Raw genomic sequence first — 25,261 nt, forward strand, 5'->3', positions numbered from 1 at the left:
TAATTAGATTAAGTAATCTACTAATATACTATTTTAAATAAAATTATTTTTTTTGTCATATGTCACACTCTTATTTATTTTGTAACATTTCATTTTGTGGTTATTTTAAATTAATTTTGTTTCACATGTAATTTTATGTTTTTTTGTCCATTTTATTAAATTATGCATAGTATTTAAATATAATAACTGTCATAAATATAATAATAAATAAATATCAATTTTATTAATGCAATTTCCTTTTAATTTTGGAATTCCTAAATTGAAATCAAATTTTTTTATTTGTTTATTTATCTAAATTATTTGTGAGCATTTTAATTTCAATAATTCAATATTTTTCTCATTTTTCTTATAAATTCAAGCTTTTTAATTAACTTTTTTTTTTCTAATTTCAAAATTCCTAAATTAAAGCCTAACTATTTTCTTTCTTTGTTTATTTATTTATATTATTTTTTTAATTTAGAAAGGAAATGAATATTTTAATTTCAATAACTTAATATATTTTTTTTTTTACTTTTCTTATAAATTGAAACTTTTAAATATTTAGAGATTCATATTTAACTTTTTTTAATAAACTCGTGTAATACACGAGTCTCACTACTAGTTTTCTATTATAATAAATCAAGATCAATTTTGCCACATGTCAATTTGTCATGAGTTTTAACAGATATCATTTTATGATGTTTTTGAAATAAATAATATTCACTTGTTAGTTTCTAGTTTTTTTTTTCAAATTTTAAAATTAAAAACTAGATAATACTTATACTTAATATGTAATGTATTAAATGTAATGAATATATGAAATGTATTAAATGTAATGAATGTGATAATAAACTGCAATAAATATTTTTTTGAAATTTAATTTAAAAAATACTTAATTTTTACACCTTAAATACTGTAATAAATAAATGAAATTTTTTTTGTCACTTGTTACACTTTCATTCAATCTGCCAAATGTAATTTTGTGGTAATTTTGAATTAATTTTTATTTCACATGTCATTTTATTGTTTTTCTATTTTATTAAATTTCATATTATATTAAAATACAATAATAAATGCATATTAATTTCCTTAATGATCTTTCCTTTTAATTTCAAAATTATTAAATTAAAGCTTTGTTAATTTCTTTTATTTATTTATCTAAATTATTTGTTTAAATTTAGAGAAAAAAAACACTTTAATTGTTATAATTCAATATTTTTTTCATTTTTTTTATGAATTCAAACTTTTCAAATATTTAGAATTTTATATTTAGTTTTTTTTTTAAATAAATTCATATAATACATGAGTTTCACACCTAATACCTAATAATTGAACTACGATGACATTGTTGAGACCTCAAAACCTTTATAGCTCTTGGCCTTGATGTTACACATAATTTTTCAATACTCCGTTTATATGTTAATGTTTCACACAATTTTTCAATACTCCGTTTATATGTACCTTATAAACTGGTGTTTATAGAAGCAAAATCAATATTTTCTATAGAGAAGGTAACACTGAAATTATTATTCTATTGCCTTAAAAGCTAAATAACGACGCATCAAATTAAATATAAATTATAGACATGCTATAAATTAAAACAAAAAAATTGAAATAAACTTCAAAATTCCAAACCGTCTTATATTATACTCCGTATATTAAAAAAAATCTCATGGCCTTCTATATTAAGAGAAAAAGGTTACTCACTAAAGAATAAATCTGGACTGTCAAAAATTAACGGTGCAGATTTAAGCTATCTTTTTTTCTTTTTGTTAAAAATAGGAATTGCAACAATCATTTTCTTGCAATATAGAATTGCCAATATGGGAATATGCATGAATATTTTTTCATAATTTAGTTTTAGCCCATAAACTTTGCGGAATAAAAATTAAGACCACCAACTCTTAGATAAGTGACATCTTAGTTTTTTAAGCAAAATAAAAAGGAGGTAAGTTACGTTATATATTTTAAAGATTTTCTTTTAAGTTAGTAAGTTCTCTTCTTGTGTTGTATGCTTTACTTTATGAAAATTAGAGAAATATGTGTGGTATAGCATAGTAATATATAAGTTCTTTTAGGTAGTATTTTTTTAAGATGCAAGTTATTTATATAGAAATCTTTTGTATTTAAAATCTGAGCCTTTATATCTTGAGAAGTTGGTATATTTGTGGTTTGTTTTTATGTCAATGGATTATGGAGTTGTTAATAATCGATGGAATGTACATTGATGTGTTCAAATTTTCGAATCTTTTAAAGTTTAAGGACTAAGTTTGAACTTATCTCAAAACTTATGTCCTAAATAGGAATATCTTAAAGTTAGTGCATTATAGAATCTTTGCGGACCCTCACTTTTTAATCACCTTCTTCTTCTTCTTCTTTCCATCTCTCTAATTCTCTTCCGGCGAGTCCGAGCGAGAGAGTGAGAGAGAGACATACAAACACTGTAACGCAAATCCAGAATTTCCATATATTTTGGAAACACCATCGGAAAAAATGGAGTTCAAGGATCGGAAAACTTTGCCAGTTTCCAAATCTGGTAACGACGACGACCGTCGAAATGTCTCCCCTCCGATGACCAGAACCGGCGTATACGCCGCCGTCTCTTACATGGCTTGTGCAGGTTCTCTTCTCTCTCTCTCTCTCTCTCTCTCTCTCTCTCTCTCTCTCTCTCTCTCTCTAGAATCAAACTCCATTTTCGTTTCAGAACATTTACGAAGGTCGTTAACGATGCATTTCATGGACATCGGTGTGTTCGTATTATCACACATGAAATTCACAGAATGAAAGTGGATCTGTAAAAGAGGACCCACTGATTATGGTGTAACAGTTTATGTGTGTCGTGAGGTTCTAAGAACCATTCATGGTGCAACATGGTTAAAACACTGTATGATCTGATGTATATCTTACCAAAACTATTTGACCATAAGTTAATTAAATATTTAAAATTTATTTCATTATAGAGAATTTTAATAAAATAGTTTAAAGTAGTTAAATATTGGACTCTTTTAGGTGGAAAGAGCAATAGCATTACTGGGTTTTGCCATTTGGTGCAAATTCCCTCACTTTTGGAATATTATCCGGTTCTTCATAATTTTCTACATAAGTACCTTACTATTTATGTCCCCAAAAATCTTTCCGATACATTAGTTATCTGTTATTGATTAAACAACATCAGTACAGTAATTAATTAAACAATTTTTTTTAAAATACATGTTATATAGTAATTGATTAAATAATTTTCTTAAAATATATGTTATATGGTACTAGCTGAAAATTAGATGATAATTTATAAAGTAACTGATAAAAAATAATGTTTGATAAAAGATAACTGATAAAGTAATGGAAGATATAAAATGACGTAAAAATACATTTAGATAAATATGTTTTTATAGTTAATTAATGGTATATTTGGGAAAAAATTTAAAAATTTCTAAAAGACTAGTTTAAGTAAATTTTTAAAATTATAGTTTATATTTTACTTTTTATAACAAATCAAATTTGAAAATAAATTAGTTTATCAATTAATTATATCTTGTGGAAAGAAAAAAATGTTATGTATTGATAGATATGGAAAATTTCAGCAAAATTGTTTGAAATCTCATCGTGCGATTGAAAACATAGAATTGTGTTTTTGAATTTGACATTTGTTTTCATTTGGAATATTTTTTTGTAAAAATTGTTTTATTAAAATATATTATTCAATTAAATATAGGAAAGAGAATTACAAGCATTCTTGTCTGATGTTTGTTTGTGGCCACGATACATGCAATATTGTACCAGCTGGTTTTTAAGTACGAATTTTCTGTTACATGTACTTCAAAGATCTCTTTTTTGACACAAAGGTGGGCGTTTGGAGCATTAATTGCCAAAAAGATACTAATATCTTAATGCCATAAAGGTTGATAGAAAAGATCAAAAGCATTTAACTTTGTGTTACTTTTAGTTTGATAATGAAATTCGAAAATTAATTTAAAATGGAGTTACAAGTTTACGTTTATAATAATGTGGGTTAATTTGGTTCTTCCCATTTTATTAAAACCGAATGAATTTAGAAAAAATGACAACCAACTTTTGTTTATATCTTTTTCAGTAGATTAAAAAAGTTTATTAGTCATGTCGTTATACATCTATAAATAGTCAATTACCCAAAGGCATCATAGTCGTTTGATTTAATTAACAATAAAACACTTTAGTTTACCACATTTTGGTATTACTTTTAAAAGATTAATATCATAAATATGTAACCAAGTTCTATTAAAAGATAAGATAAGTAAGTTGCACTTTTGTCTATAAAATACCATTAAAATAAGGGTATTTTGTGAACAAAATATTCAATTTTCTTACCTTATGACATTTTTTTTAAATCATTGTATTTTGTGGGAAAAAAACAAGTAATTCATTGCTCATTTAGGAAATTAGTTTTTTTTTTTGTTTTTAATATTGTGCTAATTTTGACCATATTTTTATGTTGATTTTGCAGTTCTTTTGATCATGTTCAATAAAGCCGCTCTTTCATCATACAAATTTCCATGTGCCAATGTCATTACTCTTTTCCAGGTTCACCTCATCAACTTAGTCCTCTATTTTGATCTCGAAAAGTCGAACTTAGTAATTTTCAAATCTAAATTTTATGTATGGTAAGTGATTCATGTATAATAGTTTTTTTAATACATAAACATTTATGTTTTATAGAGTTTTTTAATACATAAACATTTATGTTTTATAGAGCTATACAGTATAACATTTTTCAAACACAAATTGTTTTGTATGGAAAAAAACTATTATGTATGAATTAGATCTCTAACCATATTTTCTTTGTGTTTTAGTTCACCACAAACTTAACTGACAATTTATCTCCCTATTATTATAAAGCCATCATTTTTTACTATTAAAAAGTCAATGTTGACTCATGCTACTTTTTCCTTACGTTTGTTGCAGATGATATGTTCTTCGATCCTTCTTTATGCATTAAGATGTAGAAAAATCATTTCTTTTAGAAGTGATAGTGAAATCTCAAGCACAAAAAATATTCCAGGGATTTTCATACCATCAAATACACTAATCAGAACTCTTCCTCTAGCAATCTCGTATTTACTTTACATGGTATACTACAATACCCTTACATGTTCTACTTTTTACCACATATTTTATTTTCTTCATTGTTTGATATGTTTTCTTTTATCTATGAAAGTTGGTTTCAATGGAATCTGTTCGTGGCGTAAGTGTGCCCATGTACACAACACTTAGAAGAACAACTGTTGCATTTACAATGATCGTAGAATATGTTTTGGCACGACAAAAATATTCTATATATGTTATTGGCAGGTACGTTATTAATTTCATGACATAAACAAGATGACCATAGTCTCTCTCTCTTTCTCTCTCTCTCTCTCTCTCTCTCTCTCTCTATATATATATATATATATATATATATATATATATATATATATATATATAACACGTTGTTGTAAAAAAAACCTTTTGTGTCGTGCAAAAATTTAACGAAATCTTCCATATGCTTATATAATATTGGAGTCCCACATCTTTTATATGATAAAAGGGATAATGACTTAAAAGTGTAATATACTTTTCGATTTATACACACATTTAGTCATTGATTTTTTTTTTCTTCAACATTTTTCCCTTCAACTTGTTTAACCGTAACTACTCAAGGCAAGCTAGAAAAAAATGACTTAATATGTTAATATATTTATTATTTTGTACACATTTAGTCCTTAATATATTTTTTTTCACATTTAGTTATTAATATTTTTTTGTTGCAAAATAAGTCTTTGTTGTTTTTGTTCACATTCAGTACTTATGAATGATTTCTTTAGGTTTTTCTCACGACATCCTACATAGGACAATCATTAATGAAGTGTTCTGGGGTGTTCATGCTTATGACCACTGTGATCTCGATTGCTTGGTGTTTAGATCTTGTGTTCTGAATGTCGTAACTTTTTCACACGATCTCAGATTTTAACAATCTTTATACCTACGTCTTCGTATTTGAGTCTACTATAATTTTCATTTAAATTACTCTCGTTAAAAAGTAATATATTTTTACTAACGATTTTATAAAAAACGTTCATACATACATTCATAAAGAACGCATGTATATACATATCATAAAAAATATATACTGTTTTTAACGGGAGTAATCTAAATGAAAGTTGTAGTTGACTTAAATAAGAACATGTGGTTATAGAGATATTTAAAATATGAGATCATATGAAGAAGTTATGACGTTCATAACACAAAAAATACGAACGTATGGATATAAAGGTCGTTAAAATTCGAGATCGTATAAAGAAGTTACGACGTTCGGAACACAAGACCTAAGAAACATAACAACTGAGGTCGTGGTGATCATAAGCATCAACAGTCCAGGACACCCCATTGATGATTGTCCCACTTAGGGTGTTGTGAGAAAAATGTAAAGAAACCGCTCATAAGTATTGAATGTGTACAAAAACAACAAAGACTTATTTTGCAACAAAAAAATATTGAGGACTAAATGTGCAAAAAAGTATTAAGGTTTAAATGTGTACAAAGTGAGAAATATATTACCCTATTAATTCATTTTTTTGCTTACCTGGAATAGCGGGTCATAAGGACTGAATGTGTATAGTTAAATAAGTTGAAGGGGGAAAATATGGACAAAAAAAACTCAGTGACCAAATATGTACAAATCGAAAAATATATTACTCTTTTAAGTCATTATCCCATGATAGAACTAGGCATGCTCATGCGCCTTTAAACGGCCATGACCCGGTTAATGATTTGTTTAGCAGGTCCATTGTAATCGGTTTTCAGTTTGGTAAAATTCTTAAAATTTATAGTCATTTTAAAAGGAAATCTCCAAAAAAGTCTCAATATTCTCTAATTTATGAATAAGTCCCAATATAGCTTTTTTTTTTCTTTATGAAAAACATGATTTACCAGCAAAAATAACAATTTGAACCTTTTTTCTCCGTTTATAGGTTTATTGTTGACATGGTTCCATTAAAGTCTCATTATTTTACCATAATTTATGAATAAGTCTCAAACTAAAATTAAGTGATGATTTAACTCATTTCTCCATGTAACATACATTTTACTAGGTTCATTGCTAACATGGACGCTTAGTCATTAAATGATCTAATGAGTTGGATACGATAGGTTATGTAATGTTACATTTACCGTAAAAATTGATATTCATCTCATCAACTACTATGTGTTCAGGTCTATAATGTATCTTGTAAAATGTGTGTTTTTGGAAGAAAAAAAGGTTGGAAATGAGCTGAGGAGATGGATATATTGGGTTACATAAGATTAGATAGACAATTTGAATTATTTTATAAACTTCATAAGTGACGAAGTTGTTGCTAATTTATGTAATTATTGTAGTCTTCTTTGGATGCATTTACATTTCAAAAAATATACAATACAACAAGATATCAAGTTTTGTGGAAAATATAACATTATATAACCCAACATATCCATCTTTTCAACTCATTTAATGACTAGGCGTCTATGTCAGCAATGAAACCGATAAAATATATGTTACATGGAGAAAATGTCCAAATGATCACTTCATTTTAGTTTGTGACTTATTCATAAATTAGGGTAAAATAATATTACTTTAATGGAATCAGATCAACAATGAAATCGTGAAAAAGGGTTAAATCATCATTTTTACTGCTAATTCATGTTCTTTCGTAAACAAATTTTAGTTTGGGACTTATTCGTAAATTAGGGTATAAAATTTGGACTTATTTGGAGATTTCCCTATTTTAAAAGGGAAAATATAAAAAAATTCAACATATTATCCCTTACTATTAAAAAAACATTATGTTATTTTCTGTCTGTTAAACTTATTATATTTTTATAACATCTCAAAAATCAGAGTAAATTTCAAATTTTCAAAAACCATCCAATAATCATAATTGTTTACAGTTTTAAAGTGTTTATCAAATATCAGAGTATCCAAAAGTCCAAATAACATAAAACTGAAGGATGTGCATGATCATGCTTTCACCTTGCCACGGTCATCTAAAGTACATGAAATAATAAACTGAAACTGTCAGCCAAAGCTTAGTAAATTCCTCTAAAGTACCACCACACAAACATATAATCAAAAAAATATCAGGTCCACAACCACCTGGTTAGATTACCTTAGCCGACAACCTTGCAGTTGGAATGTCCCGACCCACAACCTTCAAGTTGGCTTGCCCACTACATAACGAGTCTACAAACTCCTGGTTGGATTACCCTTGGCCTACAACCTCTTGGTTGGAGTGCCTCGGTCTGTTGACTGACAACACAAAGAAGTATAGTCTCAACCCCACATACTATGCCGACGTATACATAATAAATAACATATATCTAGCAATAGATAATCATTTAACCAATCAATTATACTAACAGACAAATCTACAAATCTCTGTCGCATAACAACATCCTATATAACGGGATACATAAACTAATGGGCCGACATTGGTGCCTTCGGCCCATAAGAACAGTGAGGAAAATTCACCTCTCAGTCTGAAATGATTGTTGAATATGACACAAATCCGAATGTCAGCTCTACCGATCACATATCCATAAAATAGTGACCAATCTTAGACACAACTGAAAATAGCCAAAATACCCTTAGGTCAACTTGGTCAAAATTCGGTCAAAGTCAAAGTCAACTACAACTGGTCGCCACGCCGTGGCCACTAAATGAAAAAAACAGACGAGTCTTAGCCCAACCACCACGCCGTTGGCACTGGGCTCATAACAACTTAATGGATTAAGTCAATTTCCTTGATCTTTAAGGGCTCCAAAGCCCAATTCTGGTCCATTCTAAGTGGATAAAGTTTCCAACTTTATCGTTTTAGACTCTCTAAGGGATATAGATCCCATTTCTAGATCTAAATAGGGCAAAAACATAACTTGGCTTAGCCTATTAAACACTTTTTTCTTGAAGGCTACTAGATCCCTATTTCTAGAATGTTTCTAGCATTAAATAATAATATAAAAATCCTTACTTTCTAGACATGCATGTCTAATGCATGCCTTGGACTCTAATAGGTCAAAATGAGGGTTTTTGGCCAAATCTTCAATGCATGATGCTAAAACTCAATATTATTCTAGATCCAAAGCATTAAAGGTCCAAAATGACCCGAGGATTCATAAACTTGCAAACTTTATGAGATCTCACCGCCTAATAATCAAGGACATGAAGAATAAGGCATAGAAACCTAGATCTATGCACAATAAACCAAAAAATTTGGCACTTGGGGACTTATAAGAGTCTAGAATATGCAAAATAAAATGGTCAGACGAGTTTCTTATTGAATCCAAGTCTAGAAGTCACCTCATTCTTCTAATCCCCAAAAATCAACACAAAAAGCTTAGAGAGCAAAAAATGGAGGTTAGGGTTTGATTGGAGGTTGAGAGAGTGTGATGGAGGCTGAGGATGAGCAACCCTAGCCATCACATTCCCTTAAATAGGGCGTAAACCCCGAATATTAGGGCTTCTCATTAAACAGCTTCTACTTCATGGCAGTCATTTAAAATTCGCAATACATCGGGCATCGCCATGTCATGGGATGCCTTCACCACGACATGGTACCACCCAAAATCCAAAATACATTACCTTCAAATACCTCTAAGAATCCGGATGTTATAATTTTCTTATTTTTATTAAAATAATGATCCACATACGGACAATACAAGAAAGCGGGTTCCATAACCTACCGAACCTACCAGAGACAAAAATAAGTACATGAGAACATTGATTTAGAATATAAAATATTTGAGGATTAATAATTAAAGCTTTTGGAAATTAATAATATCATAATTTCTCAAAAAATAATAATACCTTTTTAGAATAAAAATTACAGTTTCTAAAATACGATGTAATTATTATGGCTCCATGTAGACTATGCAATTTTAGTGTGTTATCATGATGTAAAACCTTTATTTAATCAAGCACATAAAATATAATGGTTTTAACGGACACAAAAAATAATATAATGTTTTTTTTGAACATTGAGAGATGCGTTCAGTTTTTCTAGCTTTAAAGGCAAATTTGGCTAATCAGTACCATGTTTTTATAATTGAAAATTTTAACCAATTTCTGGCGAGGCTAAATACAAAATCGCTGAAGTGGTTATTATGCGCACCTCTAGAGCTTCACAAAAATAGGTCTATACGAGCTTTTAACAAGTTCATGAGCCATAGACCAATATTCATAACCGGTCTCCGGTTGAGTCATGAAAATATAAAACTAGTGTAATTGAGCCACCATAAATGGTTATAACTTAACTTTAAACGATTATTTTAAGAAAATCTAAAAACTAAATCATAAAAAATAATTCACTAAATGACAAAAATGCTACAAAATATAGCATTTTAACCTATTTGGTTTCGAAAAGGATTAAATGGTCAAATCGGTAGGCTTTATACGATCATGACAAGACTTTTTATTCGGTTTTGTATCGAGGTTGGCCCAACTCGAATAAATGGTCCTTATGACTATATTTGATGTTAAAAAATGTCCCAAATAAGCTCAATGGTCCTTATGACTACATCTGATAATAAAAAATTATGTTATTTATACCATGTGTTCATATATATATATATATATATATATATATATATATATATATATATATATATATATATAAAGTTGTAAGAATCTAGAGATCAGTGGTTTTATGGTGTAGGTTTTTGATCAAATCACTTGATTTCAGTGTAGGGATAATCATACTTGGTGCCTTTGTAGCCGGAGCTCGAGATTTATCATTTGATTCCTATGCCTACGCCATTGTTTTTTCCGCAAACATTTGTACTGCAATATATCTAGCTTCAATAGCTCGAATAGGTACTACTATATTTTCACATCGACACCTCGTTCTTGGATACTTTTGTAACACAAATTCTTGCTTTTATTAGGAAAATCTAGCGGCCTCAATAGCTTCGGCCTTATGTGGTGCAATGGTAAGACCCTCCTGACTCCAAGAAAAAGAACCCGATATATTTTGATTTTAGAATTATAAACTACTTTAAGTCAACATGAAGATTCTTATATTTGTGTATTTGTTATCAAAACCAAAGTTTTCATCTTTGTATGTCTACTCGAACAGTAAGAAGGTATGAATCAACATGTGAGGTTTCATGTTCAAGTATGGAATGTTGGACATCACCTTTGTTACTCTTAAGAGTATTATAATTGATCATGTTGGACATGTGATTAGTACCCTTTAACACATATTGAAGTTTTTATCATTTTACAGGGTTAATATGTACTCCAATCTTGTTACTATGGACATGGGCTTGCGGTGATCTTCAACTCACGGCAAACTTCTCTTACTTGTCATCTCCTGGATTTCAGGTGTGAGTTTTTAAAGTTAAATTAACAGTATATGTAAATTCATATGATTATTTAAAGTTTATTTAGTCTTCAAGTGTTATTATATAGGTTGTCATGCTTTTTTCATGTGTCATGGCTTTCTTGTTGAATTATGCGGTTTTCTTGAACACGACTTTAAACTCGGCTGTTACACAAACAATATGTGGAAACTTAAAGGTGCACAATATAATATTAATTACATATTATCTATTTTAGAGTTTAGGGTTAAGAATTTAGTGTTGTATTTGATACAAACACTGAAATTTTATAGGATCTTTTCACAATCGGACTCGGGTGGCTTCTCTTTGGCGGTCTTCCATTTGATTTGGTATCTAACCACCCTTTATCGAATTTAGACGCAAACAAAGCTTACAATTGATCTATTTTATGTTTTTTTTTTGTTGAATTTAATCAGTTGAATGTGGTTGGCCAATCTCTTGGGTTTCTTGGATCTTGTACCTATGCATTTTGCAAAATCAAAGGGTTGTAACCCCATAGAAGAAGGATAATTATGTGTAAAAGGTAATCATATTCATATTTCTTGTACATTATGTATTGGTAGATGTGTGTTCAAAAATGGTAAGTTTACGACTTTTTACATAACTTTGGATCTTCATTAACAACCCAAATCAATGTATATTCTATGAAAGTGGAATTTATATGTAAAAATTTGATGACAATATGTTAACTAATTAAGGTTGCTTTTTTATTTTGTTAACAGGTTCGTTTGTAGCTTCACATGATAGACAATTTTGTTGGATCAAAAGCCAAATGCTGATATATCTTGTTATTTGTTAGTTTGCCTCTTATCAACTCATTTTTTTAGATACTCTTTTTCGTCATGAATGATTGTTTTTTTTTTTATCAAAAAAATCATAGTTATTTAATTTTCCCATTAGTTGTTTACATATGTTTGACATGATTTAACTTTTTATAATTTATGTTCATTCAACACTTAATCTTCACTATTATCATACAACAATATCTTATAAATTATACATGATCATATGTCCTTTGTCTAAATCTTGAAACTCAAAATTTCAAGTATGAAATCATTTCCTTTCAGTAAGAAATTTTGTGTTATGACAAAATAAGAATATGAAGTTAAATATATTAAAGGTAACTAAAACAAGGATAATATTAACATATCTTTGTTAATATGTTTACAGAAAATTTTAAAGCTTAAATTTTTGATTTTTTGAATAAATTTTGCGAAAAAGAATTGTATCGATGATTAACTACTAGCAGATTATATTGCATTTTCCTTTTGGTAATAAAGTTACATATGTATGAAGATATTTTATAATTTAAAAAGAGAATTTGGACTTTTGGGAGATAGAGATATTCAAAATGTATTAAAATTGTTAAATCTATTACTTTTTGAGGAAAAAATGTTAAAAGAGAATTTCATATATATTTTTAAACATCAAAATATCATAGTCTAATTTTCAAATATTATATTTATTCTTCATAAACTTTTAGAATATTATATTTGCCTAAATACTTATTTTTAAAACTTTAAAAATTTTATAATTATTTAAAAACTTATTTTTATAAATTGACTATTATACAAATCTTTCAATTTTAATTTAAAAATATCTAAAATCGATTTCCCAAACTGTCGTTGTTGGTCTCCCGTAATCCATATTTGCTCTTTTCCGGCACATAGGTTCGTCGTGTCATTTGCGACATGTTGTTCATCCTAAATCTAAAGCATTATTGAAGTATCCATGCTTAGAGTACATATGCGTTCAACTTCAGTTATTAGGCATGGTTGGTGATTATATCAAGAAGTCAGATGCATGTGACATGAGTTTTCATTTGGCGCCTAATTAGGTCTCAACATTAAGCGCTTATGACTGCCTCTTTTGATGTGGACTGAACCTACCAGTGGATCAATTGTGGTCCAAATGGTATAATAACCATGACATATCTTTAAAAAATATGCCCCATTAAGATTTGCTACCATGGGTCATGGCCTAGCTTTCCCTAGGCTTGCTCGGATGTAACATCTTGTTTTTAGAAGTTTTGGATTTTTTTTTGGGTAAAAGTAAAAGAATTTCTTTAATTTAAAATAAGATAAAAATGAAGTGAAATAAATAAATAAACGGAAATAAATATTCTAGAACAATAATTCAATAACAATAATAAACATTTTCACTAGTTTAAAATAAGACAATAGTACTAAAGGACCAACTATGCCAAGTTAGGGAAACTTGTTTTTGAATTGTGAGTTGATCAAATAAGCATCTTGGACTGATTTTGTATAAGTTACAATGAGGAAGGACCAATTGTAACATATGTTTTAGGCTAGTTTGGGGACCATTTCTAAAAGGATTTTAGGAGGGGGGATCGAAATTCACAAGTTCACTAAACTTGGATGGACGCGCTGAGTCCTATAGGTGCATGTGTCACACCTACGACACAAAGATGATTCTTATTACCTTTTTTATCATCCCCCTTTTCTTGTTCATTCTATCCATTCTCTTCTCCAATCGACTACAACTTTTCCACCTTCATAATCGAATTCCTCACCAAATCCATGGGGTTTTAATGCTTGAAGATGTAAGATGATACCTTGGTGAAATCCTTTCAAGATCTTGCATCTAGATGTAGTTTTCTTCCCATTTTTTTTTGAAAATTTGTATTGGAGTTTGTGAATTTGTACAAATCCAAAATCCATACTCTATTTATGCTATTCATATGAGTTTAATGTTGTGTTTCCATTTCTTGATCTATCTCCAAGCTCCAACTTAGAAATAGTTTGGAGCTTTATGAGTTTGAATATTATTTGTTTAATTTTCTAAGACCTTAGATCTTCAAGTATGAATTTTATGTTCTAATATGGACGTAAGCTTGATCTTCTGTTTAGAGTATGTATTAAACTTCAAATTTATGATCGATCTGTCAACCCCTGTGTAATGTCCCAAAAATACACGGTAAAAATTTCATGTTTAAAACAACCCAAGCATACATTCCTTAATTTCCAAAAGATATTTAGAGTGCATTGTGTTTTAAAAATATCAATTGTCAACACAAAAAGATAGTGCGGAAAAACTCTAGGGGATGTTGTGTGATCAAGTCGGGCCTTTCCCCTTGGGACCAAAGCTGAGTGAGTATCTCAAAATACCACATACTATACATAAGTTAGTGAATGCTATGGGCCGAATCATAGTCTTACAGTCACTTCCTGCCGTGGTCCAAATCATGGTCTTTCCTCGCAATGTCGATGGCCAAATCTCGGTCTTACATACAAGTGTCACAGGCCAAATCCTGGTCGTCCATGCAAGTATCACGAATACAACTAACATCTTACATATAATTTCCAGGGGCTAGATCTTGGTCTTTTACACATATTTCAGGGGCTAGATCCTAGTCTTCCATGGAAGTATCACAAAGACAACTAGCACCCTACATAGTATAGTAAGAAGACTTGCCTCATTGTCATAATCCACAACTATTCGCTCACATAATCAAAAGGTAGGTGCTAAACACCTCCTAATAAACCATACCAGGTAAACCCTTAGCCAACCTTCTAAAACTAGCACATTGACTAAAAGTCAACCCATGTCCAAAAATCATCAGTCAAAGTCAAAGTCAACTTCATATTACCTCCACATCATGGCCAACCCATGGTCACATCGTGGCCAATGAACTTAATCCCGATCAGAAGCACAGACACGATCAAAATCAATCGTGTATAAACCTATTACTACATCGTAGTAAACATTCCACCACGTCATGGGAAAGTACGTCCAAAACAGCCATGAATCCTGTAACGTCCTGTTCCAAATCGCTTTCCTAATTCGGGACTGTGGCCTGAGGATAGATTATCATAAGGCTTGGGCCTTTGTAAGAGAGAGATATCTAAACCCATTTAGGTATATATAATGTAAATAAGGTGATCCGGGAGTTGGGTCGTGTCTTGAAGCCAAAGGGGTATATCGGTAAAGTGGCAGTTCGAGCCCTTTATGGGTTTTGGGTTTTATTCGGAAGGCTGTAAGGCTTGGGCGTGTGTTAGGGGTGTAGGGCTTCTCGCCACCTTTTTGTGGATATAAGGTTCGTCGGAAACGAACCTAGAATGAGGGAGTTATGATAGTTTGAGGGCTTTGGCAGTTTTGGTCCTTGGATGGGAAAAACTTGTATTTCAGCATGCATGCAAAGGTGACAACCAATAAGTACGCTCAGAGTAAGCTGGGAACGCCTGGCGTAGTGCTGGATAAGTGAAACGCGGGTGCGAGGATGTATGCCCAACATAGAGGGAGTACGCCCAACATAAGTTTAGGATCTCCAAAACCCTAATTTCTAGGGTTGGCTCACTATTTAAAGCACCTTAAGTCCAAGGGGGTGCGCCTCTCTTTCATTCTCAGAGCCTTAAACCCTAAATTCGAATGGTAGCTTCATCCAAGAGTGTTGTTAGCTTTGTGGGTGCATTTGGGTGGTTTTTGGTGCAATTCAAGAAGTGGATGCTCAATACAAGGTGGTGGTTTAAGGGAGGCCTTGTAGATCGGGATTTCTTACTACATTTTCAGCTCAAAGAAGGTAAAAAGTTTTGAGCTTGATCACTAGATGTTGTTTATGAATATGCTGGTTTTGGTCCCTTTTTGGCCTCATGAGCAATATCTAGTGGGTAGACACCACTCCAGGAGCTTTGAGTTGCTACTCTTAGCATTTCAGAGGTTATAAGCCCATAAAGTTGGAATCTTTGAGGTTAGAAACCATTCATGCATGTCCTAGATGAGTATTATTGAGTTAAGTTGGTCATTAAGACCCTTTGAACCATGCAAATGCATAAAGGTGCCAACTTTGTGCATTAAGAGCTTCATTTGGTGGTTCACTAAAGTTTAGACGCAAAGCTCTTAACTGATTAAGTCACAAAAGTAGTTTGGAAGTTCTACGAGTACGCCCCGTGTAAGTCGATGTACGCCCCACATACATAATCAACCATCCCGTAGATGGTCAATGCAAGGCGAGGGTACGCCCAACGTACAAAAGGGGTACGCCTTGCGTACGCCTCCGTTTGGGATTTCAGACTTTAGGCTTCGGGTTTGGTCCATATGTTTGGACCTAGATTCCTAGACCCTAATGAACTATCTGGTTGGTTGTGTTCTAGGCTAATTGAAGGATTGGATCATAGGATGAGGCCCAATAAGGAGTTTGGGCCAAATTCGGAAAATTGGGCCATTAATGGGCTTGTAAGTGCATGGATTTCGTTGGGCTAGCTATGGAAAGGTATAATAATTCAAAAAATAATAAATGGGCTTTAGGAAAGGCCTATGTAAGGTTCTGGGCCCAATTTGGAAAAAAATTGGGCCATTAATTGGCCATTAGTGGGCCTTTATGGATTTTGGAGTTTTAGACTTGGGCCTTAGTTAAGTATCTTGTGGGCCATGGGTAAAATGGTCATTACACCCAAATGCTAATTGGGTATATTGATCAGTGTTGATAGCTCAGGAAGTGGACATGGCGGCAGCTAAGGATTTCTTTCAGTAAGCTTATGCATTTGAGGTGAGTCTCCTCACCACACCAATAGGTCTAAGGCACCAAGGCCGGCCCATTTTGTGATATGTGGTACACTAGCTGTAGTAGAGATATTGTTAGATAAGGTGTCTAAATCCGTAACTATATTTGGTATGTACTTGACCCAATTTGTATGATTTATTAATATATTATAAGTTATAATATATTAATATGAAATCATATTATTTAATTAGTATGGATCAAGAATTAATTTAGTGATCAAAAGGAACTAATTAAATATGGACTCTTATATATATAGAATGGGCCAAGTTCATTTAGGATGGGCTTAGCTTGCATGGATAGTCCATGGAGTTTTTAACCCATGGATCCTATGGAAATGAAAGGTCATGGGTATTAGGGTTTGCATGAATGTAATCCTAATCCTCCATAATATATAAAGAGGTCTTTGGCACATGAAATGGCACTAGTGTGTGTGAAAACAAGGGTGGGCCGATTTCTATAAGTGCTTCATATTCTCTCAAGCTTTCCAAGGTAGTTTGGTGATTTGTGATTCTGCTTGAGGCATCCACATTATTGGTGCTAGGCTCTCAAGACTCCAAGCAATCAACCACAAGAAAAGGTATGTTATTCTACTAAGGTTTTTATATAACAAGTACCCCATAACATGCTAGTTAGGTTGAGAACCTTGGAAAATCAAATTTGAACGTATAATAGAGAAAACATAGATCCAAGGTTTCTAGGGTTGCATGTACACCATAGGAGTGTTAGAATGCTCAAAACCCTTTAGTGGTATAAGATCCTAGTGAGGCCTAATCGAACCTTGTTGGGGTTGTGAGGCTTTCGTGAGACGTGAGACCCAGGACAAGCTCGAACCTCGTAGTGAGCGGTGTATTTTCATCGGCTACCCACAGAAATCCTTTGGTTAACTCTTCTACAGACCCAGTGAGAACGTGGTCTTTATGGAAAGGAGATGGGTCTTTCGAGAGATAGAATTTTATAATCCAAGGAAACAGTGGGAGGCAAATTGACCTTGACGAGCTTCAAGAGTCAAGTGGTGAAGGAATCTCAAACCCTAGCAATCAACCTGAGGAGGAAACTCCTGTTAAACCAACTGACGAGTCTGTACCTCTGAGGCGTTCTACTAGAGTTAGGAATCCACCTGAGCATTACTATGGTTTCCATGTTACTGTGGGGTGATACATTTATTAGTGATAGTACACTGGTAAATTTGGATGAACCTAACTGTTGGAATAGTGTCTAAGGCTGCAACTATATTAGGCAAGTATTTGACCCGATTGTGCATGGTCCTTTTGGGTTGCCTTCACCATAGCAACTTGATAGGATGATTTATTATGAGAGAATAGATATTATTAATATATTATGAGAATAATATAAGGAATAATAATATTGTTATTTGATTAATATAAGTCATAAATTAATTAGTATTAATTTGGTGACTTAAAGAGATTAATTAAATAAGAGGGTATAATCTGTCAATTGTTTGGTAGTTACACTTTAGACTGTAAATCCTTAAGGGATAAGGGATGGATGGATTCTAGGGCTTAGGATAGCTCAAAATCGTCCAAGGCTTATCTAAGGTAAGGATTTGGATTGCTTTAAGGAAAGATTATCCAGCTAGGGTTTAAAGGTGAAACCCTAGGAGTTTACAAGTATAAATAGACTCCTTGGGCAAGGGAAATCGACATCTCATCTAAAGTAGAGTACCCCTGGCCGATTTCTTCCCAACCTCTCTCTCAAATCATCCTCCTTGCTAGTTGGTGTTTGTAAGCCATTAGAGGAGTGACAATTGTGACTCTAGAGCTCCAAGACAACAAGATCAAAACAAGAGATTCAAAGGTAAACTTCTAGATCTGATTTTGTATTGTTCTTATACCTAATTAGTCATTAGAAGTCTTGGATTCAAAGCATGTTTAATTAGAGAAACCTAGATCCAAGCATTAGGGTTTTGCATGCACACATAGGAAAGTTCTTATGGCTAAAACCCATCAGTGGTATCAGAGCCTAGATTGGTTTCTATTAAATTGTTGCTTGTTTGGTTGAATCTTATTTTCAAAATTCGATTTTTGTGTTTCTGAGTCATGGACTCGGCGAGTCCCATAGTGGACTCGGCGAGTTGGCCTGACTCGGCGAGTCCATAATGGGTACTCGGCGAGTCCAAGCGTCAGGAAAGGCCAGATTCGGGATTTTTTGATGATTATCTTATGGAAACTTGCCTTAATCATATTAGATCAACCCTAATCCGATTTTTTGATATATATGATTATAATATTGATCTAATTAAAGATATTTATCAACTAATAAAATATTTAATTTCCTTATATGATAATTAATTAATTATTTTGATTAAATTGGTAATTATCTTACAAGAAATCTTGAATAAATCAAATATGGATAATAATGGAATTAATTGTTAATTAAAATTATTTGTTATTTGATCCTCCATGTTTTAAATGTTTAAAACTTATCCTCAAGTTTTGAAATTTATGTTTTGTGATTAAAAGTTTTAATTTAGACAATTCAAATTTCAAACCCTAGATTTTAAAAGTTTAAAATACAACCCTATACTAATATAATATTACAAGATTAGTATATATATATATATATATATATATATATATATATATATATATATATATATATATATATATATATATATATAAAACTAAAATGCTAGTCTTACCGTTAGTAGGCCTCATTCACGAAGCCGATCTATAAGGTGGGTATAAGGTTGCGGCCTATAAAATGGCGCTTAATGGGTGTACACTCACATCCACCGCTTGCTTGATCGGTGGAGGGTCGTTAGCCGAACGGGTAGGATAGGGCAGCCTCATCCTCTCATTAAAAGTATAATATGAAATACAAAGTAACTACATATTTTAAATTTTTTTTCCCAATCTTAGTTACTTTAGGAAAAGTGAATTGATGCAATCCCATGAAATTACACTTTGCACCCTTGATAAGAAGTTAGTGGAGCGTGTGTGGTTTACCGGCATACTAATTGGTTCTAAGCAAAGGTGGCAAAGGGTGATTCATTGTTTATCATAGTTCGATGGAGCGTGTGTGGTTTACCGACACACCGAATAGGTGATCATTACAATGAAGGCACCATGTGAATTTGCATGGTAATTCACACCCGCTTTGTGATCCTCGGTATCCCAGTCACAAACAAGAGGGGCATATCAAGATTTAAACATGCCATTGAATAGTTTCAATGAATCTCATCCGAACCTAGGAATTCTCAATACATTTAGGACTTAAAGTTATGTTTTTATGGTGGAGAATTAGTGAATCGTCATTCACTTACCTTCATATTATTTGCATGTTGGATTACGACATCCCTTTTCTAATATGTAAATATTGTTGTTGGATCCTAGCCCTAATTTTTCTTATTGGGAGATAATTAGGGATTCATATTCTAATCTATCTTTGTCCTTTCTATTTGTAGATGTCGAACGCAAACAACGCTGCTGCTAGTTCTTTCACATTGATGAGCCTTTGTCAAAAGGTCACTTTCGATGGGACGAACTTTAGCGAATGGATAAGATACATTCGCACCATTGCTCGCTATGAGGATAAGGAGTATGTCCTCGATGAGAAGCTCGAGAAAATTAACCCTGAAATCACTACTCCGGCTGAAATGACCGCTTTTGAAACACATGAGCGCGATGCAACGAAGGTACATTGCATCATGATAGCCACCATGAACTCCGAATTCCAAAAGTCCTATGAGGACATGTACCCGTACGAGATGCATCAAGACTTATTGGAGAGATACCACCAAAACGCGAGACAAGAGCGTTATGAGATTTTCATTAACATGATTTCCGCTAAGATGGGTCATGGAGAATCTCTTACCGTGCACCAACAAAAGATGCAAAGGTATGTCGACCGCCTTCGCAAGTTGAATGTTGACTTTGGGGAAGACTTGGCGATCGACATGGTGCTTCACTCTTTGCCTCCGAGCTACAATCAATTTAGGATGACCTACCACATGAACAAAGAGGAGGTCACCCTAAGCAAACTCCAAGGTCTCTTGAGGGTCGATGAGAGCAACTTCAAGGACAAGTCTGTTGCACCAACTCCCAATCCACCCGCTGCTCCTGTCTTGGCTATTGGACAAGGAAAGGGAAAAAGAGGAAGGCTTCGTCTAAGAACTATCCTAAGGTTAAAGCCCGAGATGGTGCCTCTTCTAGTGGGACCAAAGTTGATCCTGCTAAACCCTGCCCTAACCCAAAGGAGGCAGAGTGCCACCACTGCCACAAGATAGGACATTGGAAGAGAAGCTGCCCAGAGTACCTGGAAGCCATCAAGGAAGGAAAGATCAAGCCATCTTTCGCAGGTATATAAACAATTAAATCTAATGAATCATTTAATGTTATTTCTTGGGTTCTTGATACCGGTTGTGGTTACCACATTTGTTCTAATGTGCAGGGACTAAGAAGAAATAGGGATGTGGAGGCTGGAAGAATAAATCTAATCATGGGGAACAGAAGATCGTCGCATGTGACCAAGATTGGAGTGTATTCTTTAGTGCTTAGGAATGGTTTAAGTTTAGATTTAAACAATTGTTGCTATTCGCCAGAAATGGCTAGAAACATCATTTCATTTCATGGTTTGTTTAGACAAGGTTTTAGATTTTCTTTTAATGATGAGAATGGTTCTATTTTAGCTTATCTAAATGGTGTTTTTTATTTTGAAGCTATACCATGTAATGGAATATATGAAACTATTATGATTGTTGATAACTTAGGAAATGATGTTTTGAACATAGATTCTTCCAATAGTATGGATAAAGCATCCTTGTGGCATTGTCTTCTTGGACATGTCAACAAGAAACGCATAGCCCAACTCCAAAAGGATGGAGTGTTGGAGTCATTCGACCTTAGGGAAGATGACACATGCGAATCTTGTTTGCTTGGAAATATGACTAAGTCACCCTTCGTTGGCTCTTGCGAAAGGGGTGAGGGTCTATTGGACCTAATACATACCGATGTATGTGGACCGTTTAGATCAACCACGAAGGATGGGAACCGCTTCTACGTGACTTTTACCGATGACTATAGTAGATATGGGTATATCTATTTAATCAAACAAAAGTCAGAAACTTTTGAAAAGTTCAAAGAGTTCAAGAATGAAGTGGAGAATCAATTGGGCAGGAAAATCAAGATGCTTCGATCCGATCGAGGAGGAGAGTACCTAAGTCTTGAATTCCACGATTATCTCAAGGAGTGTGGAATAGTTTCACAATTGATGCCGCCTAGGACACCACAATTGAATGGTGTGGCAGAAAGGCGTAATCGAACCTTATTGGATATGGTTCTCTCTATGATGAGTCGTGCTTCACTACCTATCTCTTTTTGGGGGTATGCCTTAGAGACTGCCGCCCATATCCTTAACCGAGTCCCTACTAAGAAGGTTGCCAAAACACCTCACGAGATGTGGACAGGGAAAGCTCCCTCGTTAGCACATATCAAGGTTTGGGGTTTCGAGGCTTTCGTAAGACGAGATACTCACGACAAGCTCGAACCTCGTAGTGAGAGATGTATTTTCATCGGCTACCCGCATAAATCCTTTGGATATCTCTTCTATAGACCGAAGGACAATGTTGTCTTTGTTGCGAGGAGGGGGGTTTTCCGAGAGCGAGAACTCATAAGCCAAGGAGACAGTGGGAGGCAAATCGAGCTTGAAGAGATTCAAGAGTCGATAGATAAAGGAACCTCTACCATTGGCACTCAACCCGAGGAGGAAAATCCGGTTGAACCAATTGACGAGTCCTTACCTCTTAGACGTTCCGAAAGAGTTAGAGTTCAACCCCAGTTTTATGGTTTTCATATTACTACCGAAGGGGACACGTATATTAGTGATGGTACACTAATAAATCTTGATGAACCTAATAGTTATAAGGAAGCCATGGCAGGCCCGAAGTCTGCAAAATGGAAAGAGGCAATGGATAGCGAGATCCAATCCATGTATGATAACCAAGTTTGGAATTTGGTTGATTATGTGCCCGGATGTAAGATCGTTGGGTGCAAATGGATCTTCAAGAAGAAGACCGACGTGGATGGAAATGTACACACATATAAAGCGCGATTGGTCGCGAAGGGCTTTACTCAAACTCCCAGAGTTGACTATGATGATACCTTCTCACCAGTTGCAAAGATAAAATCTATTAGAGTGATGCTAGCGATTGCCGCATTTCATGATTATGAGATTTGGCAAATGGATGTGAAGACCGCTTTCCTTAATGGGAAGTTGGCTGAGGATGTTTACATGGCTCAACCAGAGGGGTTTGTGGATCCGAAGCATCCGAATAGAGTGTGTAAGCTTGAGAAGTCCATTTATGGACTTAAGCAAGCATCTCGCAGATGGAATCTTTGCTTCGATGAGAAAGTCAAAGAGTTTGGATTTGTACGAAGCAAAGATGAATCGTGTGTATATGTCAAAGCCAGTGGGAGTATAGTAAGCTTCCTCGTTCTATATGTCGATGACATATTACTCATAGGAAACGACATCCCGACTCTGCAGGAAGTTAAGTCCTGGCTCGGGAAGTGCTTCGCTATGAAGGACCTCGGAGAGGCTTCCTATATTTTGGGAATAAGGATAGTGAGAGAAAGAAGTAAGAGACTAATAGGACTTAGTCAGAACACTTACTTAGAGAAGGTACTAAAACGTTTTACTATGGAAAACTCGAAGAAGGGAGAATTACCGATATAAAGTAATGCCAAGTTGAGTAAGACTCAAAGTCCGAGTACCGAAGCTGAAATAGTAGAAATGAGCCGAATACCATACGCTTCCGCAGTTGGCTCAATCATGTACGCTAGGACTTGTACTCGCCCTGATGTAGCCTTTGCTTTGAGCATGGTTAACAAATATCAAGGGAACCCTGGCAGAGCCCATTGGATTGCGGTGAAGAATATCCTTAAGTACCTTCGGAGGACGAAGGAATGGTTCTTAGTCCTAGGAGGGAGTGATGACTTGAAGGTGCGAGGGTATAGTGACGCCAGCTTTCAGACTGATAGGGACAATTACCGTTCGCAGTCGGGCTAGGTCTTTACCCTGAATGGAGGAGCAGTGATTTGGAAAAGTTCCAAGTAGGAAACTGTAGCTGATTCAACGTGCGAATCAGAGTACATTGCAGCGAGCGAAGCGTCGAAGGAGGCAATATGGCTGAAGAACTTCATCGGTGATCTTGGAGTTGTACCTGCCATAAAGGAGCCCATGGAGATTTTTTGTGATAATGAAGGAGCGGTTGCCTAGACCAAGGAACCGAGGGATCATGGTAGATCTAGACATATCGATAGAAAATATCACTTTATTAGACATCGTGTAGAAGAAGGACAACTCGTAGTGAAGAGGATATCATCGGAAGATAACCCAGCAGATTCGCTTACGAAGGGACTGAGTAGGGTTAAGCACTTGCAGCATGCTAGGAGTATTGGGCTGAAGGATGATATGAGCATAGATTAGATAGTATTAGAAACGTGTAATAGATAAATGTAATTAACATTTGATTATTAAATAAAGGAGTTTTATTTATGAGTAATGTTACTGTCTTATGTTAATTGTTTAACTATTGTTTCATTTTGCATGTTTTGACTTCCAGAATAATTGAGTTTATTAAGAATAATCGAATTATTCAAATTGTCCACAATCGTTCATATGTTGGAAGTAGATATGAATGAAGATTGTCGTGAATTGGTGCGTAGATTGTCTAAATGGTATTAGACATAGCAAAAGATTGTTGCGACGTTCATGAGTGCTTATGAACTGGTTTTGAGCATTGGAAGAAACCCGCGCTTGCTGGAATCACCTTATGGAATATGACAAAAAGGGTGATCGCAAGACGATAATATCATATAGTCTTAAAACCTAGATATATGGTTTGTTATTAGTTAATTGATTGTACATTGATAATGCGAAAACGCATCAGTAACGTGGTGTTATAAAACGCATTGTTGTGTATAGTTGATTAATGAATAAGTAAATGCATATAAGTCGAAGTTTATCTGTAACTTTTATCCTAAGAAGGTAAAAGCGATATCTCGACCGCTCGATGATTTGATTTGACTTATGTGTCGGGCCCGGTCAGAACTGAATTGATGTGTTCGATTAAGTTCTATGTCAAATAAATCAGAGACCGAGAAACCAAAATGCTTAACTAATCATTCCATAGAATGGTCAGCATGATATCTAACAGAGGACTGTACGATCCCTTATCTAAAGGACAAGATTGATTAGATCAGAGTTTGACAGCGTCTTTGAGAGCTACGATTGCGAATCGGATTGTACTTGTGCATATAGTTACTAGACTTATCCAAGTGGGAGACTGTTGGAATAGTGTCTAAGGCTGCAACTATATTAGGCAAGTATTTGACCCGATTGTGCATGGTCCTTTTG

The 25,261-nt window shown here is 33.6% G+C and overlaps 1 protein-coding gene across 1 annotated transcript; it reads left to right on the forward strand.

Annotated features, from left to right (window-relative positions):
- Positions 1-2,357: 2,357 nt before the first annotated feature.
- On the forward strand, positions 2,358-12,316 carry LOC111878249 (UDP-N-acetylglucosamine transporter UGNT1). The gene is made up of 11 exons (XM_023874757.3): positions 2,358-2,599; positions 4,460-4,536; positions 4,918-5,082; positions 5,171-5,304; positions 10,704-10,834; positions 10,906-10,950; positions 11,247-11,344; positions 11,432-11,539; positions 11,634-11,690; positions 11,778-11,884; positions 12,084-12,316. Exons 1-10 carry the CDS (start codon positions 2,473-2,475, stop codon positions 11,850-11,852), a joined length of 1,017 nt encoding a protein of 338 aa, XP_023730525.1. The 5' UTR covers positions 2,358-2,472; the 3' UTR covers positions 11,853-11,884; positions 12,084-12,316.
- Positions 12,317-25,261: the final 12,945 nt, after the last annotated feature.

The sequence above is a fragment of the Lactuca sativa genome, chromosome 8 (genome assembly GCF_002870075.4).
Source record: "Lactuca sativa cultivar Salinas chromosome 8, Lsat_Salinas_v11, whole genome shotgun sequence".
NCBI lineage: Eukaryota > Viridiplantae > Streptophyta > Magnoliopsida > Asterales > Asteraceae > Lactuca > Lactuca sativa.